The 23,841-nt window shown below is 44.1% G+C and overlaps 2 protein-coding genes across 3 annotated transcripts; both read left to right on the top strand.

Moving 5' to 3' along the window:
• Positions 1-903: 903 nt before the first annotated feature.
• On the top strand, positions 904-10,613 carry ei24 (EI24 autophagy associated transmembrane protein). Of its 2 annotated transcripts, XM_042343955.1 has the most exons (12): positions 907-983; positions 1,657-1,689; positions 2,691-2,828; positions 3,489-3,640; positions 4,280-4,340; positions 4,905-4,971; positions 5,327-5,451; positions 6,250-6,369; positions 6,959-7,070; positions 7,385-7,496; positions 7,835-7,909; positions 8,504-10,613. In XM_042343955.1, exons 3-12 carry the CDS (start codon positions 2,787-2,789, stop codon positions 8,667-8,669), a joined length of 1,032 nt encoding a protein of 343 aa, XP_042199889.1. In that variant the 5' UTR covers positions 907-983; positions 1,657-1,689; positions 2,691-2,786; the 3' UTR covers positions 8,670-10,613. The 2 variants fall into 2 exon arrangements, with proteins under 2 accessions (XP_042199888.1, XP_042199889.1); XM_042343954.1 differs by lacking the exon at positions 1,657-1,689 and having other exon boundaries at positions 904-983.
• A 769-nt stretch (positions 10,614-11,382) lies between these two features.
• stt3a (STT3 oligosaccharyltransferase complex catalytic subunit A) lies at positions 11,383-23,222 on the top strand. The gene is made up of 18 exons (XM_042343935.1): positions 11,383-11,454; positions 13,369-13,491; positions 13,865-13,925; positions 14,423-14,544; positions 15,007-15,152; positions 15,793-15,883; positions 16,098-16,204; positions 16,906-17,070; positions 17,562-17,742; positions 18,176-18,331; positions 19,011-19,102; positions 19,525-19,680; positions 20,155-20,343; positions 20,557-20,673; positions 21,010-21,112; positions 21,610-21,798; positions 22,105-22,220; positions 22,932-23,222. Exons 2-18 carry the CDS (start codon positions 13,404-13,406, stop codon positions 22,968-22,970), a joined length of 2,118 nt encoding a protein of 705 aa, XP_042199869.1. The 5' UTR covers positions 11,383-11,454; positions 13,369-13,403; the 3' UTR covers positions 22,971-23,222.
• The last annotated feature ends 619 nt before the right edge of the window (positions 23,223-23,841 follow it).

Below are 23,841 nucleotides of genomic sequence, written 5' to 3'. Positions count from 1 at the left end.
CGCTTGTGAAATTGACACTTGCATTAGTAAACTTCAGAAAACGGAAGCCACTTAAAAGCAAAAAAATAGAGAGTGTTGAAAGCAATGGAGGCAAAGAATAGTACATAAAACTTTGTAATGCATGTAAAGTGGCCGCAAACATGATATCCCTATTTATAATTAAAATCTAACGCAAAAATAGTAATTAAATATATGTAAGCATGTTTGTTTGTACGTATGTCTGTATGATGTACACTCTACAGAGCAATTAGCTGACTGATATTCAGGCAGCGGAGTTGTCTCGTTTTAGATCAGGACAGCACTAAAGCAGATCAGTGTTACACACAGCAATGTCACATTGAAGATGATTTTTAAAAAAAGTAAAGAGAGAATTTAGGAGGAAGGACAATTACTGATCATTTTCATTTTAGGAAGCAAAAGAATAATAATAATAGTATTCATAATATTAGTATAATAACAATACTATTAATAGTATTATTACTGATAATAATATAAATAATATTATTCATAATATAAATAATATTATTCATAATATTAATACAATACTATTAATAGTATTATTAATAGTACTATTAATAGTATTATTATTAATTGTTATTAATTGTTATTATTAATATTCCATTGTAACATATAATAACATATGAATATATAATATTAATATTATTCATAATAATATTGATATACTATTGATATGATTGTTGTTATTTATTACTAATATGCAATAATAATAATAATAATCCTTGCATTTGATAAAGTGGCACAAAAGTTGTCCATCATCCTCCCCCACCAGTGTTCACAGCTTGCGCATGCTCCATGGCTGGCGCGCGTTGCAGCCTGGGAAACGTAGTTTCTCTCGCCCGACGCACGGCTGCGTTTCCCAGCGTCCCTTTCGGGGCGGGGCCCCGTGCGGCGCATGCGCGTTGAGCGGCGCTGCCTTTGGGGCCTGAGCAGCGGGAGAGAGCGTCACAGCCTCAGCCCCGAGGGTGAGTTATAGTGTCTGTGGGGCTGTGTCTGGGGGTGTGTCCATCTCCCTGTCTGTGGGGGGGTGTCTCTGTGGGGGGTATCTGTGTGGGTGTCTCTGTGGGTGTGTGTCTCTGTGGGTGGGTCTGTGGGGGTGTGTGTGTCTCTGTGTGTGGCTGTCTGTGTGGGTGTCTGTGTGGGTGTGTGTCTCTGTGGGTGTGTGTCTCTGTGGGTGTCTGTGTGTCTCTGTGGTTGGGTGTCTCTGTGGGTGTGTGACTCTGGGTGTGTGGGTGTGTCTGTGCGCGTGTGTCTCAGTGTCTTTGTGTGGGTATACGTCTGTGGGTGTGTGTCTCTGTGTGTCTGTGTGTGTGTCAGTGTGTGTGTGTCTCTGTGTGTCTGTGTGTGTGTCAGTGTGTGTGTGTCTCTGTGTGTCAGTGTGTGTGTGTGTCTCTGTGTGTCTGTGTGTGTGTCAGTGTGTGTGTGTGTCTCTGTGTGTCTGTGTGTGTGTGTCAGTGTGTGTGTGTGTCTCTGTGTGTCTGTGTGTGTGTCAGTGTGTGTGTCTCTGTGTGTCTGTGTGTGTGTCAGTGTGTGTGTGTGTCTCTGTGTGTCTGTGTGTGTCTGTGTGTGTGTGTCTCTGTGTGTCTGTGTGTGTGTGTATAAGTAGGAGCTGAAGTTTCTGCCTTATTGTCCACACAGAAATAACTCTTCTCTGACCCGTGAGGGACAAAGGTACTTTATTATAATAATAATAATAATAATCATTGGATTTGATACAGTGCCTTATCACGTCTTCGAGACGTCTCGAAGCGCTTCACGGAACATACTGTAAAGCGAACTAACCTGATTTTTTTTTTGGGGGGGGTGGCGGGGGGTGCGAAACACAGCAGTCAGTCGCGCGCAGGCAGCGTCCCGCAAACAGTCCATGGGTTGAGCGACCAAATTGTTATCCATAATTACAGTCCTATCCACGATTACAATCGCGTTCATCGTCCGGGTTCACGTGGCCGCTTTCATGTAAAATGTACGCCTCAAAGCTAGAAAATAATACAGTAAAATAATATCTGGGATACAGTGTGTGTGTATATGTGTATATTCATACATATATTGTTCGGAACACGACATGTCAGGCGACTCCCAGGATGGTGGAAGGTTGACACTCAGTTGAGTCGTTAAACTGAGGTCCCATCTACCTGTTGGGATGGATGTTATGCATTCCGTGGTACTATTCGAAAAGAGAAGAGTTTTTCCCCCGGTGCCCCTGGATAAATATAAACGATCATTCATTTGTGAGACATTGCTGTGCGCAAATTGGCTGCTGAGTTGGCCTCCAGATACATAGTCACTATACTTTAATAGTAAATCCTGTGACACACTTTGAGATGTCCTCCCGATGTGAAAGACACTGCATCAAATGCCTATGATTTCTATCCTGATTTAATTTGAACTGAGGTTTAATCCCTGCTCATAGAGGGAATTATTTGAAATTCAACAAGTTTTGGTGAGTCACTGTGCTGACATGGAAGTTAGTTCTCTGAAGCATATAATCGCAGAAATCTGACTCATTCGTAGCCTAAACTGTGAGTCATGCTGAGTGATATTCATCGCTTACCTGCTACGAAACATATAATTCTTCCCCGTAGCTATTGTTCCCGTCACAACCTAAAGGATGAAGCTCCACAGCTACTTGGCTGTGACTGATCTGTCCATGTCTCTGTCTCTTTGCTGCTTAGATTTCTGAACTGGATGTTGTCCTCCCAGGATGAGATGGTGCTGTGAGGTTGCTGTTGCTATGGTGTGCAGTTGATGTCGTTGGCGCTGCTCTTACAATGGCTGAGAGTGTTAGAACGTTCCTTCTCGATGTGGCAAAGGTAAATGCTCTACATAATAATAATAATAATCCTTGCGTTTGATACAGCGCCTCATCACATCTTCGAGACGTCTCAAAGCGCTTCACAGAACATACTGTAAAGTGGATTGATTGTATATTTTGTGGGAGAAACGCAGCAGCCAATTGCGCACAGCAGCGTCCCCACAAACAGTCGTGGATTGAGTGACCAAATTATTTTTTTGGAAGGAATTATTACCCCTGGAAAAGCGATCCCCTTACATTTGCCTTGAACCATTTTGAGTCATTGAATCCAAAGGAAAATTCCCCGGAGAAGTCGTTTTAAACACTCAATGATGTGGAATTGCGAACCCCGATTTTCGGTTGGATTTGCCTGTTTTCCAATCAAATAAGATAACGAAAATACACCTCAGCTCTGGCTGAGGTGAGCTGGTGATGCAGATATAAATAAACACAATGGCTCAGTAGCACAGGAGGGAACGATACTAATAATAGTAATCCTGGCATTACGTGACGTTTCAAAGTGCTTCACGGAATATACTGTGAAGTGAATTGACTGTGTGTTTTGTGGGCGATCTACTGAACCAGCATTGGAGTTGTTTATCTTTTGCTAATGAAAGACGTGCACCTCATGTTTTTGAAAGTCATTCAATTTTAATGCATCCGCACGCTTTTATTTCAGGGGATAAAGGATTCCATTTTTGGGATACGGACGATATCTCAGCTCGATGAGCGTATTCACCAGAAGAGGGAGGAACAAAGGAGAAAGAAGGAACAGCAGCGCGGAGCTCTGGCGCATCGGAGAGCACACATTGAGGAGAAAAGAGATGAGAAGTGAGTAAATTGTGCCTTAACATCCCGAGGCATTGAATAAGCCTCCAAACTGGTCACTTCGCTGCTGGACGGGTTCCACTGTATCACTGCTGTCGCATCAAGAAAGCTAGAAAAATAAAAAATAATGTTTAGTGTAACTATATTTTCACGCAGCGAGTGGATCAGGAATGCATTGCCTGAAAGGGTGGTGGAAGCCGATTCGATAACCACTTCCAAGAGAAAAGTTGATAGATATTTGGGGAGGACAGATTTGCAGGGCTATGGGGAGAGAGCGGGAGAATAGGATTCATTTGGACAGCTCTTTCAAAAAGCCGACACAGACACTGTGGGCCGAATGGCCTCCTTCTGTGCTGTATAATTCTATGATTCTGTGATTTACGAAGCCAAAGGAGCAGAAACCGATACTATGGCTTTAACAAAAACACATTTATTTTTGGATCAAGTCTGGACACTGAGTGAAGGTGATTAACCCCATTCCCTATTCCTTAATAAATTATACAATTGAAGGCTTATCTAAATGTCCTCTCTCATGCTCTGGAATCTTCTGTAATCTGTCCAGTTGAAGCTTTTCTTCAACCTGGATCACTTGGAACTGCTATAATATGAAATATTGTATTGTGAATTTCCAATGTTTTTCAGTGAGCCTCGGATAGCAAGCCGGATCCTGCAGTGCTGTGCATGGAATGGAGGAATATTTTGGGTAAAGCTTGCTTTTTTCTCAAATTTAAAATGTTCTCACTGCTCAGCCTTTAAAATGATAGTTATTTTCAAACTAGTGGGAAGTTGCCTGCCCCAGAATTGGATATAAGGGAGTAGGTCTTACCTGCGAATGGAGGTATGCAGTGATGAGTTGTTAGTGCGGGGCAAAGAGCTGAGGCAGCCCTCGTCAGTGTCAGAAATTACGTGCTTTCTTTCTGTGACCAGGGCTCCCTCTGTCTCCCTGTCCTCCTGGGTCTCTCCGCTGCCTTCGACAGAGTCGACCACGACATCCTCCTCCACCATCTCTCCTCCTTCATCCACCTCACTGGGACTCCACACTCCTAGTTCGAATCCTACTTCATCCACCGGCATCGCTTTGTCTTCACAAACAGTATCTCCTCCGGCCCTGAATAGTCACCTGCGGGGAGAGAGAGGCTGAGCGACCGTACCTGTATGGTTTGCACACTCCAGGAATGTTATTGGAATGTCATTATAAGGAAAACTCTACAGAAGATTGCGCCTCCTCTTTGCTTTTAATAATGCTTGTTTCTGCTTCTCCTCACAGCTGAGCATCTTTGTCTTTTATCGAATTTTTATCCCTCTGCTTCAAGCCATCACTGCACGCATTATTGGTAAGTAGAGGTTGGGGACTAAAGGGAATAGGGATAAGTAATAACCCTTCCATTTGATATAGCGCCTTATCTCATTGAAACCCGACAAAGTGCTTCACAGAGCATGGCGAATTATACCCTTGTAAGTATCGTGACAATGTCCCACAAACAATGTCCCACAAACAGCGATGAAGTGAATCATTTTTATCTGGAGGATTAATGGCCAGGACACCGCGAGAAACTCCCATTTCTTTGAATACTGTAGGATGTTTAACATCCACTTGAACAGACAGAACAAAAGTAGTATATTTAATTCTCCATACTGCTCCCTTTATGGGATTGTACTTGTGTGAAATGCTGTCTTTGTCATGTGCAGGTGACCCATCATTGCACGGGGATGTCTGGTCTTGGTTGGAATTTATCCTGAACTCTACATTCAGTGCGTTGTGGATACTTCCTCTCTTCGTCCTCAGTAAGATAGTTAATGCCATCTGGTTCCAGGTAAGTTAAGGTCACTGATAAAGCCAAAGCTGTTTGTCTCAAAACTGCCGGAAATTCAAGTAACTGGGATTTAGTCAATTGTAAAATGTCTAGTACAACTGCTGGGTGCCTGACTCATGGACGGAAGCCCATCACCACGCTTGAGAATATTCAATACAATACAAAATGACCTTTGTATAGTGCCTTTTGCGTCGGGAGGACGTCCTAAGCACCCGTCAGACCTACAATCCCCATCATTTCCGCAACCAGGCTCAGGTGCACCAGGGTAAAGGGTAAGGGTACCGTTTATCCCTTAACCCAAAAGGTTTTTACCGACTGCCGTTAATGTCTGTACCTCAATCCTGGTCCCTTCTTGTGCCATGGTGCAAGTCACCAAATAAAGGACTGACTGAGGACGTTCCTCAGTGTGATGTGTGGTGCAGTATGCTCGAATAGTTGAGGCGTGCCAGCAACTACCAGCTAATCATTACTTACTGGTCAATTCTTAATCTTAACCCTGTCATTATGAAGAGGGAGAGTGGGCACTTTTCCCACAGGGAAGAGAGTCTTACTCAGGCTCCTCGAAAGCACTGCACAGTAATCCGTTCAAAGTTCCACTTGGCGGTGCATCGGAACGTGTTTGTTCATCTACGGTATCTATCAAGAGATCGTGAAGTAAGATTGCGGAAAGGATCTTATTCACAGGAAAATACAATAGCTTTTACTTGAATACTTCCTTAAATGAAATTGCAAGAAGTCCGAATTAGTATTTGAATCCGACTGATTCGACTCCGTTATAATTGTGTTTCTTATTTACAGGACATTGCTGACTTGGCATTTAAGGTATCCGGTAGGAAAGCACAGCCCTTCCCCAGCATCAGTAAGATTATCGCCGACATGTTGTTCAACCTGCTCCTCCAAGCCTTGTTCCTCATTCAGGTATGATCGTATTGGGTTTATAGTCATAAACTAACTCATAAAATGTTCACTCTGTCTGACCAGGGCTTCCACTACCTCCCCGTACTTCTTGATCTCTCCTCTGCCTTCAATACTGCCCAACCACTCCCATCTTTCTCCACCGTTTCTGCTCCCTGCTCCACCGTCCTTTCCCGGGTTTCACTCCTACCTGTCCCAGCATCTTCACTTTGTTTCTTCTATTGGCTTCTCCTCCGATTCCTGCACACTTCCTCAGTCCTCGCTCTGTCCTCAGTCCTCTTCTTTTCACATGCATGCCGAGGTATCCGGAAGTACAGCATCCTGTAGGCATGGGTCTACTTTCCACATGTTTGTGGATGATACCCAATTCTATCTCGCTACCTCTACCCTTAATTACAGGACTTCTGCTATTCTGATCGATTACCTGTCAGACATCTAACACTATTGACAAGACTGAGGTTCTTCTGCTTGGCTCCCATCAGTACATTCATTATTTTGCAGAATATCATCAGTTTTGTGTGTTGGTTTCTTTGATCATATTTGACGAAGGACTTGGTGTCTGATCTAATTTTCTCGGTTGCCTTTTCCCCAGGGAATGATAGTGAGTCACTTTCCTATTGAAATCATCGGACAACTGGGCAGTCTATTTCATATGTCAATGTTGTATTCTCTCTACTGCTTCGAGTACAAATGGTTCAACAATGGTAAGTAAATGGGAAATGTGTTAGACCGGGCAGCAGCAATGTGCCCAGCAACAACTACATTTCAAGTGACAACTGTTGACTGTACAAGTTGCCTATAAAATATGCAGTCACTGCATCTCACAGTAAAATTCACACAGTATAAAGCTTTAAAACGTCTCTGAGGTGACAAGGCGCTATATCAAATGTAAGGATTATTATAATATGTCAAAAGCATCAGAGAATGTCATCCAAGTACAACATTTACGCTGTTAAAACAAGGTTTATGTCAGGAATGAGTCATTTCTGAACATATTTTGTTTTTTTGTGTTTTGCAGGGGTGGAAATGCACCAGCGTTTATCCAACATAGAAAGGAATTGGCCTTATTACTTCGGTTTTGGATTACCTTTGGCTATCCTCACTGCCCTACCATCATCCTATGTGATCAGGTTTGCAGTAATCCTCTTATCAATATATATTAAATCTTCATTGTTATTCTGCTTTTTGTACGTACTGTGATTGTGCTCACGTTTCCTATCTCCCCGGCTTGGAGTCAAGCTTTGCCACTATCAAATGCTCCCAAGTCGCTACCTGCATGGAGGGCGCTATGTAAATACTAGTTGGTGTTGGTTGTGAGTGGCTTAGCATTGAATAGAACGTGAGGGTTTCATGGTTCAAATTGATGCAGTACAAAAATTTGATATGCAAATAACTGTATTGACATATCCCTGTGTATTGAATAATTGTAGATAGTGGAGAATAATCCTGTTTCTCTTCTGTTTTGCAGCGGCTGCTTGTTCTCCATTCTCTTTCCTTTGTTTATAATAAGTGCAAATGAAGCAAAGAGTCCAGTGAAGCTGTTGTAAGTACCTTTCAAATCTGATCTTCAGTGTGGTTCTTAAATTGGAAATGTGTTGTGTGGTTCTGTGACATGGTTTCCATATCCCCAATGTCCCAATTACCGTACAATATAACATTTACATAGCGTTATTGGAGGTTGGCTCAAAGCACCTGAAGATGCTAGCTGGACTCCTGAACTGAGGGTGAGCCCAGAGGGGTGAGAAGAAAGAGACTGAAAGTACGATGAGTATAGGTATTCAGCTGTACTATATCTCCCATCTGAAGGAGGTTATATGGGACAAGCGCCCATGCAGGGGAAAATTAGACATTTGTGTGTCTTTAAAAGCAGATTCGATAGTAGGTTTCAAAAGAAAAATGGATATGTAGTTGAAAAGGAAACATATTGCAAGGCTATGGGGTAAGAGTGGGGAAGTGGAATTCATTGGATAGCTGTTTCAAAGAGCCGGCATAGGCATGATGAGCCGAATGGTCTCCTGTTGTGCTGTTAAGATTCTATGATTCTCTGATAAAAGTTTGAATTTCTTTGTTATTCGACAAATGGAAAAGAATGTGCGTGAACCAATTATAATGCGAGCTCCATTCTTCCTCTTTCCAGTCATTTCCAGCTGCACCTCTTTTCCTTTGTGATCATGCTCAGCAATAAACTCTTTCACAAGACGGTTCACATTCAATCTGCCATGACAACGATGGGCTCATCTGAGCAGCTATCATCATCTCCTCATCCATCCCCTGCCAAACAGAGATCCGCATCAGCTCAGTAAACAACGGTTGAGGACAATGTGTTATCTGTCATTCTGTCCAAGGTACATTCGTTAAAAAAGAAGGCAGGCTAGTCCTACTGGAAAAGTGGTTGATAATTAGCCGTGATTCACATATGTTTCCGAACGCAGATTGTGTCTGTTCCTCCATACCTGCCTTGTACCTATCCACATCCGTCTGACTCGCCATGGAATACATGCAGCCTTCCGTTTTACAGTCCTGGGAGAATAGAGGATTTTAAATTTCGTGTGATTTTCAAAGTGGTACATTTTTATGTGAATAGCATTTTATAGAGAGCGCATGTATCTGTGTGAGAGACTAGACTTCACAGCAAAGCATTAGCTAACTTGTGCCTAAATGTTACTTTCTGTATACGTGTGCCAAGTATGTGAATTTCAGAACGCATCAATGCTATTCATCGTTTTGAGGGGGTAACAGGCGGAGGATGTTGAATTACCACAATGTTTGGGTCAGTATTAGTCTCAATCCAGATGACCATCAGGGAATGTCATGATGAAAAGGTAGCTTGTATTATTGTACAATATTAAACCAATATTAATTATGATAAATGTATTTATGATCCCACTGAGATAATGAAGAAACATGATTGTTTTTGAAAATCCAGTGATTGTTTGTGAAGGCAGACCCATTGAAAATGGAGGGATGGGGTAATATGATGAGGACTTTGCAAAATCTTGTACCTTAAGAACCAATGGATCAATTAATCGTATGAACCTGATTTTGCTATAAAATTATTTTGTTCAAACTGGGCCCAACAACTGGTTTGGTTCTGCTCCAGAACTACTCTGAGCTTCGTCTGAATATGCTCATAGCGCTGAATGGGGAAGGTTGACGCTGGTTTAAGTGTCACTAAAAGTAAACTTGGTTGCACAATTGTTCCTAAATTTATATTTAGGGAAAGGAGTTTTAAATGTTATAGCATTTCCCAATCCCCAAATATCTTACATGATGCTGCTTCTGTGGACTATGTGGCAAAGAGGATTAGTTACTTCTGCAACAGACTGTATCTAGCCTTTGCTGAAGTTCTGCCGACCTTTTCCAACAGATGATTGAATGCCATTAACTACCCACCGAAAGGGTTACTGTAATGTCTTGACCAGGAGTTCCCAAGAAAATGGGCATTGCCCCTTTGTTATTTCAACTGCTCAGATGTATCAACAGTTCTGAAACTAGCAGTATTTCTTCTTTACAAGGGGCACGGCTGCAAAACCAGAACTAAGACAATTAGAACTGAAGGCACAAAGCATTTCTTCACAAAGAGGGTTGTGGCCCTATGCAACGCTCTGCCCCCCCCCCCCCCTCCCCGAAAGCTGTTAGAGGAATGTTAAAACGAGAGACCGACAAATTCTGAGTTTCGTAGTGGTATTAAAGGTTACAGAAAAAGGGATTAAAAGATTTGCCATGATCTAATAAATTGGTAGGACAGATTTGATGACCTGAAATAACCTTCTCCTATTCCTGTTTTCCGAAACACCTGTATTTAGATTCTTCATCAAGTTCCCGAAACATTAAGAATTACCAGTCAAACGTTGGTGTAGTGACAGATTTCTGCCTTTAATATCTTTAGCATGCTTTTGTAAACGTGTCCTGCTATTTGGTATTTATTAAATCTGCTGATATCATCCAGCAGCACAACAGCCCTGTACCAATACAAGACAACTGTACAAATCTTTATTATTGACCCAACAGTTCAATTTGGATACTTAGGACCTGTTTAATGTCATCGGAACACAGGGACAGATGTATATAGGTAGCTCAAACCTGTCTCCAATATATAGTAATTGTAAACGTAGCACACTGCAGTTGTTCAGCCAATACTGTCCCACCCATTATGGCTCTCCGGGTTGTAAGTGAACTGTGGCATCTCATCAAATTGTCCTGTTATAGTTTTTTTTTAATAAATGAATCGACTTTTGATCAATTGATTCAAATGAATTGACTTATTGCCTAAGCGATGAGACGTACCGGTCAGAATCCGAATCGAAACCTTACGAGACTGTCGTTCTCTGAAAAACGTAAGCGGAAGTTTTGAGTGAATTGGAAGACCAGCGGGTGGGAGAGGGGTGGGGGGGGGGTGGTCGTTGGTTGAAAAAAATTGAGGCAGGAGAGAGAGGTGGGGAGGGGAGGGGAGCGGGAGGTTGTGGGAGTTCATGTGGGGTATAATAATAATAATCCTTGCATTTGATATAGCGCTTTTCACGTCTTCTGGATGTCTCAAAGCGCTTCACGGAATGGACTGTAGAGCGAAGTGACTGTGCATTTTGTGGGCCAATTGCGCGCAACAGCCGTGGATTGAAGTGACCGATTTTATTATTGGGGTTCTTTTTTTCTCTCTCTCTCTCTCTCTCTCTGGAGAATATACCCACAAGTGTAGGCTCCATGAACCCCCTCCCCCCCCCCTCCCCCACCTCCTAATCACCTCCAGCCTTGCCCAAAGCACAAGGCAAAAAAAAAACCGCCCGATTGGGCGCGAAACCCGCCCGATTGGGCGCGAAACCCGCCCAACCCGCGCTGACGTCGGGGAAGTGACACGTACCACTTTGCGCTCTCGACCTAACTTGCTGGCTGGCTGGCAGGGCGCCGGACCGGAAGCGGGGGTGGGCGGGCGGGGCGGTGACTGACAGCGGCCGCGGCCCAATCAGGTGACGGCCTGCCCGGCCGGGGAGGCGGGGAGTGGTGGGGGACAGCGGCGGGAGGGCGGGTGCTTCCGGCCAGCAGGGGTAGGTTGTAGGATGAGCGGGAGAGACGCGGCGCTGAGGAGAGCAGGTAAAGCCTAGGCCTCGGGGGGAGGGGGAGTCACACACACAGAGAGAGAGGAGGGGGAGAGAGAGAGAGCGCCAGCGGGGGGTGTGGGTGAAGGAGAGGAGCGGCTCTGTCCGAGCCCCGGGTGGGTGGGGAGGCCCTGAGGAGTCACTCTCCCCTCCCCCCCCCCCCCCCTTCTCTCCCCCTCTCTCTTTACCCCCCTCTCTCCCTCCCCCTCTCTCCCTCTCTCTCTCTCTCCCCACTCTCTCCCCCCTCTCTCTCCCCCTCCCCCCCCTCTCCCCTCCCCCTCTCTCCCCCCCACTCTCTTCCCCCCTCTCTCTCTCCCCCTCTCTCCCCTTCTCCCTCTCTCTCTCCCCTACCCCCTCTCTCCCCCACTCTCTCCCCCTCTCTCCCCCCTCTCTCTCCCCCTCTCCCCCTCCCCCCCTCTCTCTCCCTCCCTCTCTCTCTCTCCCCCTCTCTCTCCCCCCTCTCTCTCTCCCCCCCTCTCCCCCTCCCCCACTCTCTCCCCCTCTCTCTCCCCCACTCTCTCCCCCTCCCCCTCTCTCCCCCCCTCTCTCTCCCTCTCCCCCTCTCTCTCTCTCCCCCTCTCTCTCCCTCTCCCCCTCTCTCTCCCCCTCTCTCTCCCCCCTCTCTCTCCCCCCTCCCCCACTCTCTCCCCCTCTCTCCCCCACTCTCTCCCCCACTCTCTCCCCCTCTCTCCCCCCCCCCTCTCTCCCCCCTCTCTCCCTCTCTCCCCCCTCTCTCCCCCCTCTCTCCCCCCCCCCGTCAGAGGGGAGTCCGGCCCCTTCACTGCTGTAGCCTTGGGTCAGACCATCACAGTCAGTCACAGTCGCCGCCTGTCTCATTCTATACACGATTAACGATCGATTATTATCAATAACCCCCACAATGCCTGAACCCCCCCCTCACCCCTCCCCCCCGGCGCGTCCGCCGAGACACGTCCCGAAGCGCTCCGCGGGGCGCGCCGTTAAGCGCGGGGACCGTGCGTTTTGAGGGTTTGGGGTGGGGGTGGGGGGGAACGAAAGGCACAACGGCGTCCGCGTCCCCCCCCAAACCCCACACACGCGCACAGTCGTGGGTCGGAAGCGCCCAAATTATTCGTATTGTTTATATATTTATTTATTTTCCGCAGGGGTTTATGTTTGTTACCGTTTATCCTCGTGAAACCGCTCCCTCTCCCCCTCTCTCTCTCTCTCTCTCTCTCTCTCACTCGCTCTTGAAAAGAAAAAGAAAAACTTTTCTCTCTCGTCAAGTTGCCGGTTGGAACCATTGACACGTCGTGCTATTCGGTCCAGCCTTTCCAGCCTCAGTTCGGGCAGGATTCTTCGCTGCGGAGTGTAGTGACTGTGTGTTTATGTCTGAACACAGCAGCTGATATGATGAGTGCGCAGCGGACGAACGCTACATCCTATTAACCCCTATTAAGATCTTCCCTTGTGACCATGCTTTCGGTCACCTTTCTTCCCTCCTTTCCTTTGGGACGTCCTGCTACGAAAGGCGCCAATTAAGTGTAAATTGCAGCGTAACTATTATTGCAACTGCTACGAGTTCCCGCAATCGGCATTTCGTAGCTATTCTCTGCACACGTTGACAAATGCCTTACCATGTACATTTATAAAGTGCGTTTTACGTTGGAACGATGTCTCAAAGTGTTTGGTTCCACCAACCTGACCTCTTATTTATTTGAATAATAGTTGTAGGAATTGAAGCACATCCATAGCTGCCTCTGCCCCTCTCCCTTTTCTCTCTTCCCCATCCTCTCTCCTATTTACTCCATTTCTAGCAGCGATATCTCTTATCGTGATCAGTTATCAAAGCATGAATTCAAAAAAGAACATATTTTATCCAAACATGGTTGTCTTTTTGCTGTTACTGGCTTAATATTTAATGTGTTTTTTTTCTGTTATAATTGTCTAGGCAATTGATTGTCTGCTGTTGATACCAGACCAAAGATGACGAAACTAGGATTCCTGCGGTTGTCTTATGAGAAGCAAGACACACTGCTGAAGTTGCTCATTCTGTCCATGGCAGCAGTGCTCTGTGAGTCCCGAATGAGCGTCTCTTTACACCAAAAGGCTGGAAATTCTCCTGTAGCCTCGTGTCACAACCAGGGTTTGGCAATGTTTGTGGGAGGCAGCGAAGAGTAAAACCAGAAATGCATCTCGTATTAATAATAATCCTATAATCCTTGCGTTTGATACAGCGCCTTATCACGTCTTCGAGACGTCTCAAAGTGCTTCACAGAATATAGTGTAAAGTGAATTGAATTGACTGTATATTTTGTGGGTGAAACGCTGCAGCCAATTGCGCACAGCAGTGTCCCACAAACAGTCGTGGAATTAGATCTATAAGATAGTACATCTTACTTTAATGGAAAAATACTATGTCCTGAAACACTCTTTTTTGTCTACAGCTTTTTCCACCAGGTTATTCTCTGTCCTGAGGTTTGAAAGTGTTATCCATGAGTTTGACCCGTAAGTATGTTTTGGCTTCGCAAGTAAAACTTAACCAAATTCTGCCAGTAATGAGTTAACATTTATTTTATAGAAGGGAACTGGTAATCTGCATTACAGTAACTGATACATTGATATTAAAGATAGAATCTCGGTCTGGAATAATAATAATAATCCTTGCATTTGACATAGGACCTTATCATGTAGTTGAGATGTCTGTGTATTTTGTGGGTGAATTGTGAATCAGTAACGCTATCTCAGCCGTTAATTTTGGATACATTTGTATGTTAGGCATAATAAATAAAATTGTGATTTCTCATCATTTTCTGTGTTTTTTTGCTGGAGTATTTGATGGACAATAAGCCCCGTAATTGCAATGTACATGTTGATGAGCAGTGGATGCCAAGATTTATTTATTTATTGAATGCAGTGGATCCCACAATATATTGTATATTACTGTTCTTAAAAAAGAATGTTTATAGAGAACTTTGTTTCTTTCCCCTCTCAATGTATTATAGGTACTTCAACTACAGGACCACTCGCTTTCTTACTGAAGAGGGTTTCTACAAATTTCATAACTGGTTTGATGACAGAGCTTGGTATCCACTGGGAAGAATTATTGGAGGAACAATCTACCCGGGTTGGTACACAACCTAATGACAATAATAATCCTTGCATTTGATGTAGCGCCTTATCACGTCTTTGAGACGTCGCAAAGAGCTTCACAGAATATACTGTAAATTTACTGTATATTTTGTGGGCGAAATTTAATGCTTGTGGGTAACTTTACTATTCAGAAACCAATTTGTGCACAACAATGTTCCACAAACAGCCATAAAGTAAAGTAAATAACTTTTATTTTGGGTGATTATTGGCCAGGACAACAAGAAACTCCCTTCTCTTATAATGTCCACCTGATCAGGCAGACAAGACTCTTGTTTAATGTCTCATCCGAAGGACAATACATCCTCACTGCTTTGGGTGTCAACCTAGACATAGTAATTAAATCGATATATGGCACAGATGAGATAGATCTGATGTGTTTTTGAGGGCAGGAATATTGTTTTCCAGAAACTCAAAACCGCTTGTTTAAAATTTCCAGGTCTCATGATAACCTCAGCCACCCTCTACCATGTCCTACACTTCTTTCACATCACAGTTGACATCAGGAATGTGTGTGTGTTTCTGGCTCCGCTTTTCTCCTCCTTTACCACCATTGTGACGTACCATTTAACAAGAGAGCTGAAGGTAAGAAGTAAAATAACACAAGAAGCTAGGTTTGGCAGTCTGCGTTTCTTAAATTCAAAAGGTCTTTGAAAACTTTCCTTGCTTTAAGGTCTGTGCAGAGTCACACAAGACGACCCTTCTTCTGCGGGCTAAATCTATGACTTACAACACTTGCCTTTTTGTATCAAGCAGAAAGAGACATGGAAATGTAGAAATAGCAAAGTAATGAGTTTGAGGGAATCTCACTTAAATTCAGTGCTTAGTACAAGTCCATTACTGCCTGTAATTGCCGTTACTGTGGGTTCGGCATCTTTAAAAGTGAAAGTAGTCCTCCACCTCTATAAATCTTTGAACAAAATGAAAATCCTGCAGATGTTAGAAATCTGGAGGAAAAAACACAAGTCGCTGGGAGCACTCAGCAGGTCAGGCAGCATCTATGGAGAGAGGAAAGTGAGTTAACGTTTTAGGTCTCTGACCTTTCGTCAGAAAGTTCTGACGAAACGTCATCGTCTAACGATAGGTCATCGACCTGAAACGTTAACTCACTTTCCTCTCCATTAGATGCTGCCTGACCCGCTGAATGTTCTCAGCGACTTCTGTCTCTAAATCGTTGTCTAGTCTGTGACTGTGACAGATCGTGACGATACTATTTGTGTTTCAGGACGCAGGTGCTGGCTTGTTAGCTGCTGCCATGATCGCTGTGGTACCTGGATACATTTCACGTTCCGTGGCTGGCTCCTATGATAACGAAGGTGAGAGTACAACCTGGAATAACCTTGTAACACTTGCCTTACATTTCTTCTCGGTCTGCTTTCAGAATCCTTCTGTAAACCCACCTCTCTCCTACTCCTCCTCTATTTCCTATCCTGCTTGGGCACCCAAGCATCTCTGCGTAGCGCTTTGAAACATTTCCCGTGCCTAAAGCCCTATCTTTGTGCATTTTATTTATGATACATATATCTGCAGGTATTGCTATCTTCTGCATGCTGCTCACATACTATATGTGGATTAAGGCCGTAAAGACTGGCTCCATCTACTGGTCATCTATGTGTGCCTTAGCGTACTTTTATATGGTAAGTGCTGACTTCGGTTTCTTTTAATGGTTATTCTGTAAACCTGTTTATACAATAGAAACTCGGGGACACCTCGGACAGCGCAACACACAAACCCAGCGCTGCACTGGAGCATCAGCTTAGAATGCATGATTCCAAGTTCTGATGTGGGGCTTGAACCCACAACCTTCTGACGCAGACGAGAGTGCTGCCAGAGAGGCAGGCTGACACACAGTGGGAGATAGGGGTTAGGAGGGAGGTCACCGAATGTGCAGTCAAGGAAGAAAGCAGAAAAGAGGACAATGGGTTTAGAGGAAGTGTTTCAGGGCTTCGGCAAAGTGTTCCTGTTGTGGGTGTGCCTGCACTCTGTTTCATTGTCTCTCTCTCTGATCAATAAGTAGAACTGTGTTGAGAACTCACTTCCAGTGCAACTTAAAGGTAATGTGAACATATTGAGATGTGCAAAGTCCAAAGGATGAATTGGATGTCTGGCCAACTTTCTGTATGCTTCAAAAAAAAATTGATCCCTCAATCCAGACTGTTTGTGGGACGCTGTTGTCCGCAATTGGCTGCTGCGTTTTTCCCACAAAGTATACAGTCAATTCACTTTACAGTATATTCTGTGAAGAGCTTTAAGATGTCTCGAAGACGTGATAAGGCACTGTATTAAATGAGGAATTATTATTTTGCTGTTTCTTCTAACCTTGTTTGAACTCTTTCAGGTTTCCTCGTGGGGTGGTTACGTGTTCCTGATCAATCTGATTCCACTTCATGTTCTCATCCTGATGTTGACTGGTCGGTTTTCGCACCGCATCTATGTTGCCTACTGTACTGTCTATTGCCTGGGAACCATCCTCTCCATGCAGATTTCCTTTGTGGGATTCCAGGTTCGTGAAGTTCCTTTTATTGCAGGAGTTTTGTTGTAACAGCAACAACAACTCTCATTTATATAGTGCCCTTCTCGTGGGGTAGTGTCTCAGAGTGCTTAACAGTCGCGGAGCTTGATGCCAAGCCAGGGAGAGGGGGAAGATGGCCACAGATACGGTCAAAGAGGAAGGACAGGGAGGGAGTGGGGTGCTGCAAGCCAGAAGGATTGAGGCAGAGAGTTCCATAACTGTCGTGAGTTATGCCCTCGGCCCCCCCACCCCCAGCTCGGCTGCAAAAGCTGGCCTTCCTGCGGATGTGAAAGGCGCTGTACAAGTGCAAACTTTTATTGTATTGTAAGTCACTGCAAGACTCTGGCTTGAATGCTCGCGAATTTTGAACGCTGGGAAAAAAAACGTCATAATCTCCAATGCCGTTAGTGTACAATGCGCCTCTGAGATAAAAGGTACAGTGATGCGCTGAAATTAACTGTTGGTTTCTTTCTTCCCCGCAGCCTGTCCAGTCTTCAGAGCATATGGCTGCCCTGGGTGTGTTTGGCTTGTGCCAGATCCACGCCTTTGTTGATTACCTGCGCAGCAAACTCAGCACACAACAGTTTGAGGTCCTGTTTAAGAGCGTCATCTCTCTGGTTGGGTTGGTTGTGCTAGCTGCAGGAACCGTGCTGGTTCTGACAGGTACTATAAATATGTAGATGCGTACATCATTGCTTATGGTACAGCAAAGGTGGATTTGTTGGGAGTCACTCGTCGCTTATTTAGAAACCGTTTGGGGATCGTATTTTAAAATGAGGTGACAGTATTAGGAAGCAATCGGTTTGGAAATTATTCAGGAAATTGTAGAAATGCCTTTGTGGCTAAAGCTGCTAACAATTTACCAAAATAACACAGGGAAGAAATGTATAGTTTTTTGGGAGCCTCCGGAATTTACATTGGTCGAGTCAATGTCTCAAAAACAGGCATTACTGCTTGAGACATCCCAAAGCGCTTCACAGAATATACTGTGAAGTGAATTGACTGTATATTTTCTGTCATGGAATTCTGGAACCCCCAGATACTTTTGTTTAGCTCCTGTAGCACTGATTCTGTTTGCCTGTTGGCTTTGTTGCAGGTAAAATTTCCCCATGGACTGGGCGTTTCTACTCATTGCTGGATCCGTCGTATGCGAAAAACAATATTCCAATCATTGCCTCCGTCTCTGAGCACCAGCCCACCACCTGGTCATCGTATTACTTTGATCTACAGCTCCTTGTTTTCATGTTCCCAGGTACTGTAACCAAGAGTGTGGGAAAGTAACACAAGCACGCTACTTCCTATGCACGGATTCTTAGAAAAGGCTGTTTGAGATGTCGAGATTTGCATCTGGTTTCATCTGACAAGTGGACTTGTGGCTGTTAAGCAAGCTGTGTGTTTTGACTGTTTCAGCCGTGTGCTCACCCGTATCGTTTTCCTTCAAAGAATTGGAAAAGTGGATTCTGTTTACTTTATATCTGACTGAACCTAAACATATTCAAGATCTATATAAAGATTAAAAAGTGGGGAAGTTTGGAGTTCCCATCAATGCTAACTAGCTGTTTGTGGACTTCACGGGCTGTTTTGAATGTATATTTCCTATCTTCCTTTATACTAAGTTTACTAAAGCTATACTTTAACAAATTGCAGCAGTCTTCACCGAGTTAACATGTCTTGGAAACATATAACTTCAGTATGTTAAAATCTGCTTTGAGCAGAAGAGGTATAGCAAGTAAGAGTATAACCACATTGTTGTAGCCTGTCTGACTCTAATGGGACTGGGGGTGCAATCCCGGGAATCCCGATCCCATATAATGGTGGTCCCGAAATCCCGGGATTTATAGAAGACTAGATTTAAACATATAAAAGACATGTAAATTGGGTGGGATTCCTTCTAAGTGCTACTCTGACTACAGTATCTGTTTCTCCTACAGTCGGTTTGTACTACTGCTTCAACAACCTGTCAGATGCCAGGATTTTCATCATCATGTACGGTGTCACCAGTATGTACTTTTCCGCTGTGATGGTAAGCGTATATACATAGGCCATCGGTCTCACAACTGTCCATTGTTCTTTATGATCATAGTTTCCCAGATTACTTCTCCTGAGGTTTATTTTGATCCAATTTTCAATCCCACGACTTGTGATGTCCTTAGAGCATTACAGCCAATCACTCTCTATGTCAATAGACTCTATTTTTTGTTACAATTTTTCAACCTGCTTTTACTCCACAACACGTGGCCTGAGTGTAAATTTACTCAGTGAAAAGTTATTGTTCAGTTCTTTCTGATTTCCCCCAAACTAGATGTTTCCCACTTCTCTCCTCATTCCTCAAGACAAAGGGCCCCCTTGTCCTCGGTGTTAATGGTCTTGAAACTAGCAAAACATGTTTATTCTAACCTTGTGTTTTATTAATTCTCTTGTTTTATTTTTTTATTAACTCTACAGGTTCGACTTATGCTGGTGTTAGCCCCTGTAATGTGTATCCTGTCAGGGATCGGTGTATCTCAAGTTCTGTCAACTTATATAAAGAACCTGGATATCAGCCGCCCAGATAAGAAGTCAAAAAAGCAGCAGGATTCTACCTACCCGATTAAAAATGAAGTAAGACTCAGTCTTGACTGCCTTGGGATTCAAAACTTAGCTATGCTTTACTGCCCTAAAGTTGCAATCAGAGATATTTCAAACTGACACGGTAAAGTGCTAATATGTTTCTATGGGCAACCATTTTTAGAGACACTCGAGGGTTAAATTTGACGAGAACGTTTATTAACTATGGGACTACGTTTGTGTTGGAAGGATGAGTGACATCTCTTGTACTACATTGTTGGAGGTGCTTTATATGGAGTAAAACCAAGATCCTGTCGTGTGCTGTCTCCATTGAACCTGTTTTCACTCAACACTGCTTTACAGGAGAAACTTGAAATCGAGGATCCAAAATTGGGTTCAAACATAATTGCACTTAGGTGATTGTGTCTGAGGCAGACAGAGAGAGAGAGAGAGAGAGAGGGGATTAATACAACTGTTTCCATTGCAGAAAGTTTGTTAAATTCTCTTCTGTACTCTGCTGTAATACAGGTGGCGAGTGGAATGGTCTTCGTGATGACATTCTTTCTCATCACGTACACCTTTCATTCCACGTGGGTGACCAGTGAGGCGTATTCTTCTCCCTCCATTGTCCTGTCTGCCCGCGGAGGAGATGGAAGTAGGATTATCTTTGACGACTTCAGAGAGGCTTATTACTGGCTAAGACACAATACACCCGAGGTAAGAGTGATTTCCGCGCCACTGTGTTTAGAAATGGTAACAATGGAGTGGGAGAATTATCTTGGAATGTGTTCCTATTACCTCTTTAAGGCTGTCAGCAGTTGAGGGCGTTTTTGTATGAGGAAGATCTATAAATACGGATGGAACTCTCTTGGTCTTGTCTTTGTCCTAATTCATGATTATTATTATTATTATTATCCTGTTCTCTTACAGGATGCCAAAGTGATGTCTTGGTGGGATTATGGCTATCAGATCACGGCAATGGCAAATCGAACCATCCTCGTGGACAACAACACCTGGAATAACACTCATATTTCCAGAGTCGGACAGGTGAGCGAGCCTCTCGGTGCCTCAACATCTCAGTAGAAACTAAAGTGGCTCACTCCTGTTAGAGCATTTGCAGGTTCCAGTTCCACATGTCTCTCACCGTACTTGTACCAAACAGCTGGCTGCATGTTCTTGCTTATCTTGCGCTACAGGTTTAAACTTGAGAAAAATGTGTAGTTGGTCGAATGCAGACAAGTAAGAATTTTACCAACATTTCAACCATTTTGTTACACCAGCACCTCATGCCTGATGCAGAGAAGCAGACATCCAGTAAACCCCGCGGTTTACAATGCAACGCATCGACAACTTCCATTTATATTGAGTATGTTTATTTTGCAGGCCATGGCCTCTCCAGAAGAGAAAGCCTATGAAATCATGAGAGAGTTGGATGTCAGCTACGTGCTGGTAATTTTTGGAGGTCTAACAGGATATTCCTCCGATGGTAAGATTGTTACTGTATAATGAGGTGAATACACTTATAAAATGTTAAGAACACACTTTGTTAACGGCAGGGATAATTCCTCTTCAACTGGACCAGAAGGTTCCAGGCTCGTAAAGCACTGTCGATCTGAACACAAATAAATACTGTACACCGTGTGAGAGGAGAATGAAAGTTTACAAATCAATGTTTTCTTTTTGAAGTTCCAATTAATACGCGTTTCATCCTTTTACTTTTACTCCCTAATTCTTTGTAATGTACAGTACTTGTACAATTTTTATTTTGGAAAATCAACTTATTTCCCCCCCCCCCCCCACGTGGGAAAAGCTGAAACATCTCACGCTCTTCCGTGACTTTCGAATGGATTTCAATTTGCCGCTTTGCTGGGTTGTGGAATTCTAGAGACTCGAGATGCAGAGGAGAAGCAGTTTGATGTTTAAACTCGTTCTGTGATATAATTCTCTTTATAAGATGTGTGGAAAAAATGATTTTGTCTTTAGATATCAACAAGTTTTTGTGGATGGTAAGAATTGGAGGCAGCACAGACACAGGCAGACATATCAAGGAGCATGATTATTACACACCGACAGGAGAATTCCGCGTGGACCGAGAGGGATCTCCAGTCCTACTCAACTGCCTGATGTACAAAATGTGCTACTATCGCTTCGGCCAGGTCTACACAGAAGCAAGTGAGTGAGGGGGAGTGTGCGCGTACCACCCACCTGAGTACATAGCGAATTGCATTAAAGATTCATTTCGTATTTAGTTCATTGGCGAGGATAGTCTGATATTCAAGCCAATAGTTTTGCATTTTTTTTATATGGATTTCCACGCCAGCTCTGACTGCCGACTGGTAGTGCCAGATCCGTGGCTCAAATATGCTCAGGACTCACGTAATAGGAACTCTGCTGAGATTCCCATTGGGCAAAATTGTAATCCTGGCTTCAAATTGTACGATTATTTCTTAACTAGCGCTTTGATTTCTCCCGACGCAGAACGCCCACCTGGCTACGACAGGGTAAGAAATGCGGAGATTGGAAACAAAGACTTTGAGCTGGACGTTCTAGAAGAGGCTTACACCACTGAGCACTGGTTGGTGCGTATATACAAGGTGAGTGCCGTACAGGAAGCGACCAACCCAGTTCATGTTGGAAACCGAAATGGGTCGATAACGCAGGACAATCTTAGGTGGAACAACAGAAATTTACGGCACAGGAGGCCATTCAGGCCATCGTACTGTGTTGGCTCCCTCAAGCATAATTCCTTTCAGTCCCATTTATCTGCCCTCTGTTTCCCATCCTTTAACTAACTTTGTATCCATGCTGCCTCCATTATTTTCATTAATACCATGTACCCAATTTTTTTTTTTAACTTGTCGAAAGCTTTTTGAAAATCCATGTATCTTATACACCACATCCGCAGTAATATCTTCAAAATAAGAGCAGCAAGAGAGAGTAGGAGGAGAGGTTGTTAATCAAGGGTTATGGTATATTGAAAAGAATACATAAGAAGTTGCTAGGCGAAAGAAGACCGAGGTCCATCTAGTTCACCTTCCACTATCCTGACAGTCACTTGACATGTGTCCCAAACTATAATATTGTATCCTGAGATTATTTTCCATAACAGCACACCGTTGTACATAGTTCACATTTCTACTGCTTTACAAAGTCTGTTTGTCTAAATATAGTATATGTAGTTCTGGGCAAATAGATTTTGCACTGTTGTACGAGATACAAGAAATAGTGCTATTTATTTGATAGCTTACAACGAGATTCAGTACTTGGAAGGGTTTTCTTCTACTCATCCATGTTTTTGTCTTCAGGTTAAAGATTTGGATAACCGTGGCCTCTCAAGAACGTAAAAGCACAAAACAGCTCGACGGAAAACAGCACTGACTGATGCCTTGTCCTGGGAAGAGAGTTGTATTTGGGTTTTTTTTATACGCTAGTTTGGGAATAAAAGAAGAAATCAAGAGTTTTACATGTTGCGTTGTGTCTGGCCAACTGTTTCAGTGATCAATGATTTGTACAATTGCTGGCAAGTATCCAAAACAAAATTGCGCTGTTTTAAGTTCCACAGTGCGAAAATAAAGGGTTCCAATGGACACTGGGAATTAGGCTGTGATGTGTGGTTTTGTTCCTCTTGGGGTTGGTGAGAGGCAGAGGGAATGAGCTTTGCTGTAAAGTGTTTGGTGGATTTGTAGTGCAAATATTGTTGGGGGGAAAAAAATTGGATTCTTAAGGGAAAGCCTAATTTACTGGAGAAAGATTCCTATTGCATCGACACATCATCAGTCAGGTAACACTAACGTGCCTCGCAATGGTCTAAACTGTAAACCCAGCTCACGGTCCCTGTTAGTGGGTGTCCCATACCTTGCCTGCCCCACCATTGCCTTCAGCCTCTCTGCCCCCACTCTTTGGAACTCCATCCCACAGTCGCTCTGCCTCGCCCCCTCGCTTGCCTCCTTCAGGACCCCCCCCTTTTCGACCGTGCTGGTGTCAAGTAAATGTCCCAGGACAAGGTTTGAATGGGCTGAATCTCTTCCCTCTCCCTGTGACCCTGGTGTCGGCGGCCGTGACCCTGGGATGGGGTGTCAGTAGCTGTGGCCCTTGGTGGGGTTTGGGGGGTGGCAGTGGCTGGTGCCCTGGGTGGGGTGGGGGTGGCAGTGGCTGGTGCCCTGGGGGGTGGCAGTGGCTGGTGCCCTGGGTGGGGTGGGGGCGGCAGTGGCTGGT

This window comes from Callorhinchus milii, unplaced genomic scaffold (genome assembly GCF_018977255.1).
Source record: "Callorhinchus milii isolate IMCB2004 unplaced genomic scaffold, IMCB_Cmil_1.0 Scaffold25, whole genome shotgun sequence".
NCBI lineage: Eukaryota > Metazoa > Chordata > Chondrichthyes > Chimaeriformes > Callorhinchidae > Callorhinchus > Callorhinchus milii.
The sequence above is the reverse complement of the archived record's forward strand: the minus strand, read 5'-3'. Positions and strand labels throughout refer to the sequence as shown.